The sequence below is a fragment of the Psammomys obesus genome, unplaced genomic scaffold (genome assembly GCF_907164565.1).
Source record: "Psammomys obesus unplaced genomic scaffold, mPsaObe1.curated_primary_1811, whole genome shotgun sequence".
Taxonomy (NCBI): domain Eukaryota; kingdom Metazoa; phylum Chordata; class Mammalia; order Rodentia; family Muridae; genus Psammomys; species Psammomys obesus.
In genome coordinates, this window is record NW_026596092.1 from 592,332 (window position 1) to 598,612 (window position 6,281).

Here is a 6,281-nt window from a genome sequence, read left to right on the forward strand (position 1 = left end):
GTGGTAGCCACTCGCCTATATTTTAGATCCTGGGTTTGACTTAAAGTAAGTGTTCAAAAAACAAATTAAAATTAAAAACTGAACATCAAAATTCATACTGCATAGATTATTATTACTCAAACAGTATAGTTTTCATTTTAGAAATTTCACATGACTTGTTTAACATCTTCAGGTCTGAAAGAGAATTTTGAAAGAGATTAGTTTATTTACATGATTTACATACCAATGAATTAATGATCAGTTACATTCAAGTGTAGTTTTCAATAAGATTCCACAATTACCAGTAATTGCTAAGTACTTATATGGGTAAAATCCAGTATAGAGAAACACTTGAATGATAGATTTTCCTTTTCTTCAGATAAGAGTCATCATGGATCTGGAGTTCAGACTGCGTGAACAGCATGCACTCTGCAGCCAGCGGAGCAGCAGCATGGAGTCGGCGTCTGTCACTGGGCCTAACCCCCCTCAAATGTAAGGGTGTGGGCCATCCCCCCAATGGGAAGCCCTGTGTGACAGCCCCCAGCCAAAAGCAAGCACAAGTTGGTGAAAGCATTCTCATCACTTAGGTCTTTAACCTGAGCAATTTTAACAGCGCTTAAATAATCTTTAAGTACTTGGCTTCAGCCATGTTGTCTTTAGTGACTGTGTGTTTCAAGGAAGCAAAATTGTGACAGTTACAAACACTCAGTTTGACATGTAGGTTTAAATCTAGCCAGTTCACCCTGCTTCGTGACAGCCAGTGTACCAGGAAGAGCAGGCCTGCCTGTTGCTGCTGTCACCCTACTGCTTTGGTCTCAGAAGATAGGAATTTGATGGGGGTTGGAGGGGTGGGGGATGGGGGGGTTGCAATCCATAGTACCTGAAGGCACCTGGCTGAGCAGGACGTGTCTGACAGTACCTTTGTAGGGAAAGGTGCGTGTTTTGCCCGAAGTTAGAGACTTTACATTTGTTTCGTCATTTTGAGTGTGGGGAGTGGGATCTTCCTATGCTGTCCATGCTTGTTTTTCCAGGGCTGTGAAGCTACCGTTTTGGATATTCGTGCAGCATTGATAGGCGACCTGGCTCTGATTTCGATGCATAGGTAGGGGTAGTTTGCCATAAACTGATTGTGAGGCAGAGCAAACGAAGGTATTTAAATTGTTCAGTGCCCATGGTGAGGGGCAGAAGTCGAGGGTAGGGATTGGAGGGGTGAATGAGAAGACAGCAGAATGTCATTTGTGTATAACAGTGTCACAATGGGGCCTGTGAGCTGGCTCAGGAGATGAAAATGCCACCAAGCCTGATGACCTGAGTTGGATTCCTAGTAGCCACACGGTGGACGAGAAGCAGCTTGCACAAGTTGTCTGTACTCTTGATTTCCACATTTGTGTTCTCACACATGCTCACATACATGCATGTACACATACATATATAAACACATAGGCTAGACCTTAAGAAATAAAAGTGCCATAATGCATTCCATCCATCTGCATGCTAATATAAATACGTTCACTGAAACCATGTATATATTCAGAACAGCGTGTCATAACAAGCCAAAGTATTTTACAAACTGTATATCCATGTGTGTCATATGGGCATATAATATGTACAGTCTACGCCTGAAACATCATTTATTTGCTCCTTAAGACTGAAATTCCTTAGAAAGGGAATGTTTCTATGGCAGAGGCTCAGTGTTGTCCTCCAGGCTGCTCATGGATATGATAAGGGCTCAGTTCAGTGTGACTTCTTTAAGTGATCCAACAAATACATTATCCCAGACAGGATTGACTAGCTACAGTGTTGCATTCATTATAATTTATATTGTGACTAAACACTGACTTAAGGAGTAAGGGTGAAAAATACTTGAATAAAATCTGATTTTTAAATGAGAGTTTTCATTTGAAATGTGTGCCTTTTAAGGGATCATGACCATGCTTTCATTGTGAAAGAGCACTTAGAAGAACCTCCCATCGGTCCTAAAGACTTTTCATGTAATGACCAGGGGCAGTAATTCACTAGTGATGAGAGCAGATACACAAAAGGCGATTTCTTAATGCTGGCCTTACCGTTTGTTCTTTGATAGAATTCTCAATTCCAGCTTGAACCATTAGGTCATCCACATTTTTCTGTAAGTCCTCGATGCGATTTCCCATTTCTTCCAGTACAATGTCAAGGAGAATGGCACAGGTGATCCAATTGGCCTGCCTCATGGATGCAGCCTGCTTCAACCTGCGCCTGCTCCAACCTGCGCCTGCTCTGCTCAGGGTCGCTGGACATGTGGAGCGCAGTGTTCACATGAGGGAGTCAGGCTGTCCGAAGTCAGTGTCATCACCCTTCCCTCAGCGTTCTTAGCACATTGTCTTTAACCCTCAGCTGTGGACCAAGTTTTGAAAATGGCTCCCCCAGCTTGTACATAATAGGCTCAAGGACTTGAGTTCAGTAAGTTTTAGCTAAGCCCTGAGTTTAAATGTGATGAAAACTGGCTCTTTTTAAAAGTAATTTCCTTGTGGTTTATTTTTTAAAAAAGATATTTGGTGGTGTGTGTGTGTGTGTGTGTGTGTATACAATGACACAGGTTTGAAGGTCAGGGGATGACTTTTGGAGACAATTCTCGCCTTTAAGATGGGTCCCATGGACTGAAGTAAGGTTTGGCAGCACGCTTACAGGCTGAGTCACCTCAACAGCCCACTTCACTTGGTTTATTATTTAAGATCTACTTATTTCTGTGTATAAGTATCTTGCCTGGATGTATCTACGTTCACCACAGACATGCCTAGTGCCTGAGGAGACCAGAAGAGGGTATAGGTTCCCTTGAAACTGGAGTTACAGATGGTTGTGAGCCACTGTGTGGGTGCTGGGAACCAAACCTGGGCCCTCTGCAGGAGCAGCAAATGCTCTTAACTGCTGAGCTATGTCCCCAGGCCTTGCACCTGATTTTTTGAAAAGTGAATTTAATCATGTGAAAGTGTTTAACATGGGCAAGTGTTAGGGTAGTGTTAACCTAGAGTTACACAAACTGTAAACATTCTATTTTATTTTTAAATTTTATAAAATAACTGTGTTCTAATAAATTCACAGGTAAAACATCACACAACTAGTCACAACTAGTCAGACACTTACCTAGTCCTAACTGGCCACTAAACATCTAGAGGTTCATTGACGTGTAGAGTTCAGGACTGAGCGTCACATTCTAATTGTTTGATCTCATTCCTCTGAGATGAAACACTGAAATGCTTGTTCCAGTTCACAAGCTAGGGAGGGAGAACCTTCCTTCCTAAAGGAGACCTCAGCTCTGCTCTCCAAGCTGTGGAGTCTGGGTTGCAAACCTGATGGTTCAGCAAGGCTTGCTCTGCCAGGGCAGGGCATTTGGTCCCTGAGCTCTGTACTAGCCATTCAAGTTCCTGCTCTACCAGTCAAGCAGGAAGCAAAACCTACCACACCGGAATGATAGTCTGCACACCCAGATGCCACAGAAGCACAGATGTGAACACCAGGAAGTCATGTGTAAACAATCAGATACTTAATAGCAGAGAACTAGACACTACCCCTCCCAATCTGACAATCCAATGGCTTTAGAGTGTTTAGTGAAAACAGGAAAGGATATTTTTGAGGTTCAGTGTTGTAGTCAGAGCTCGGAAATGTTCTTCAAGCTCCTGAAGTAGATTTTCTGCCTGAAAAATGAAGCTCGGGTAACTGAATAAGGTATTTATTTTTGGTGTAGGGCATTCTAAGTATCATGAAATACTTAAACATACATGCCCATTGATTTTGTTGCTGTTTATTGAGACAGGGCCTCCCTGTGTAGCCTTGACTGGGCTAGAACTCACTGTGTGGACCCAGCTGGCCTCCAGCCTGCAGTGTCTCCTTCTGCTTCGCAGTGTTAGGAATGTAAGTATTCCCCACAGGGCAGGGCACTTGTTTTGGGGCAGGGTCTGCTTGTGTACCTTAGGCCCTGAAACTCAGATCTGCTTCCCTCAGCTTTGGAGCACTGGGATTACAGGGCTGTGCCAGCACGAACAGTATGATGGACATGGCCTAAAGCATGAGAGTGGACCTGTAAAGCTCACTGTCAACACAGGAAACAGTCACCCGTTGCTACAGTCCATGGTGAGTCAAGGCCCCATTGGGGTCTTCGTTTTTGCTTTGGCTATTTAATTGCACACAGCATAAAACATACAGAAAGGCAATGCGGAGACTGCTAAGCGTTCAGTTTGATACTTTATAGTCCACACACCCTGTGAGTCTACCTTGTGTGATCCTTGTCCCAACACTTGCAAAGCCCATAAAGATGGAAGCGCATGTCCTCGAACTCGGATCCTGAGCTCCTCTGTGCAGGTTTCCTGTGGCAGGCGGCCTTTCTGAAGAATGTAAATGACGTGGACTCTAACAGATTCTTTTAAACTGGACTAGCATGAGGACCTGCCATGGAGACAGACTTGCTACAGCTGGGGCCGGGAACCACTAGGCTGGGAAGGAAGGGGGCAGGGCTTGAACCTAAGGCGGAGCCTTTATGAGGCAAAGGAGGGGTGGGCGGGATCTGGGACAAGAGGCGGGACTTGGAGGAAGGGAAAGAGGCTCTTAGACGAAAGTACACCTGACTAGAGACTTGGGACAAGACTCAAGGATGGGGAGGAGGGTAAAGCACATCAGCCAGGTATGGGACAAGGATCCAGGCTGTGTAGGAACAAGTTTCATCTCGAGCCGCCCAGCGTCCGCCATCACTCTTGGCTCACGACTTTGGTTCCCTAGCATCCCCACGGCTGCTGCCTCGATCGGTTTCAGCACCGTAAAGCCGGCGACTAGCCGGCGACCTTGGTCCGTAGGCCCTAGGGCACGCGTCACTTACCGCGCTCTGCAGCAGGTCCCCGCTGGGGACTTCCGGCGCCCGGGCGTCCATCCACACCAGCCTCGCAGTCCGGGGCCCTGGGTCTTCAGTGGACCCAGCAGCTGTCGCGCTCCCGAGTGGCCACGGGGAAACCCGGAGAGGGAGCGCGGGGGCAGGTTCGGACCAGACCAGCAGCTGGCCAATCCGGCTTTACTGGGTGTTTTCATCCTTCAGAGCAGGTGACCTGGGAGGAATCCTGCCAGTAGTTACTCATTCTTGTTACTGTGGCACGATAAACGCGAACAGGACAGTGAGCACCCTCCCCACTTGTGAACGCAAAGTACAAATACATTAACCACACTCACCCTGACCCTCCAGGGTTTTGGTCTCACACTTGATCCTCAGTGCCCATCAAACAGCAAGTGGCTCTCCTCTTACTCTTGGGACCACACCCTTCTCGCTTTTGACTAGGTCCAATGTTTCATGTGATGCGTCTCCTCTTACTGGGGACCCCGCAGCGGTCAACAACCGATGACACGCTACACTGGGCAACCGAATCTGTTACAGCAAATCTGTCACCTCTGAAGATCTAAGGATGTCAGTTTCAGAACTGTCTCCACTGATGCTCAGCCCTCCAAGTCTGGTTTCACTGCGGGAAACAAGATCTCAGAAGCCCTTTCCATTTTAGATCTGAGCCGTGGCGCATGCGTCACCCTGTGGCTGATTTCCCAGGACCTGCTTTGTTTACACATCTGCACACCCTGCGCTGAAAGCTGAAGGCTGTGTCTATTTAGGCCACTGCAACACCTGTAGAGCCTCGTTCAGAGATAACACATGGTTGTCAAGTATACTACAGGTGTGTTTCAATTGATGGGGGCAGGGCGGCTAAATAGGTGGTTCACAGGTTAAAGGTTAAAGGCACTTGCTGCTTTTGCGGAGGCCTAGGGTTTGGTTCCCAACACCCCTACATGGCTGCTCAATAGCTCCTGTTTCAGATCTAATGCTTCCTGGCCTCCACGGGCATGGCATGCACATAGTGTGCCTACAAACATGAAGAGAAAACATTCCAACGCAAAAAATAAAAACAAATACATTTAAACACTCAAACAGAACAAGGCCTCACAGACAAAGGCTCCTGGCACTGCTAATTATCAGCCTGCATGGACTCCTGAGGCCCCTTTGGAAAACACAGGTAAACAGGGCTCACCACAAGGCTACCTTCCACTGCTAGGTGCGTGCATGGAACAGCAGCACAGAGCCACACAGAAACACGCACTCCTTTGTAGCAGTGCTCATGCAGCACTGGAGGAGGGAACAAGATGGACATACAGATGAGGCCTGCGCAATGTAAATACTATTCAACAGCGAAAGGGGCGTAGTGCTGGCACTTATAAAACATCCAAGGAGGCAGGCCACCTGCGGGATGACTCCACTGTAAAAACACCAGTGACTGACGGATGCCAGAGACAACACCTGA

General features: G+C 46.8%; 1 protein-coding gene across 3 annotated transcripts; it reads right to left on the reverse strand.

Moving 5' to 3' along the window:
• Positions 1–91: 91 nt before the first annotated feature.
• Positions 92–5,470, reverse strand: Hsbp1l1 (heat shock factor binding protein 1 like 1). Of its 3 annotated transcripts, XM_055628028.1 has the most exons (5): positions 5,170–5,470; positions 4,826–5,048; positions 3,584–3,650; positions 2,046–2,140; positions 92–174 (listed from the first exon to the last, which is right to left on the reverse strand). In XM_055628028.1, exons 2-5 carry the CDS (start codon positions 4,874–4,876, stop codon positions 169–171), a joined length of 219 nt encoding a protein of 72 aa, XP_055484003.1. In that variant the 5' UTR covers positions 4,877–5,048; positions 5,170–5,470; the 3' UTR covers positions 92–168. The 3 variants fall into 3 exon arrangements, with proteins under 3 accessions (XP_055484003.1, XP_055484001.1, XP_055484002.1); XM_055628026.1 differs by lacking the exons at positions 92–174; positions 2,046–2,140 and adding an exon at positions 4,227–4,337; XM_055628027.1 differs by lacking the exons at positions 92–174; positions 2,046–2,140 and adding an exon at positions 4,227–4,337 and having other exon boundaries at positions 4,826–5,060.
• Between the last annotated feature and the right edge of the window lie 811 nt (positions 5,471–6,281).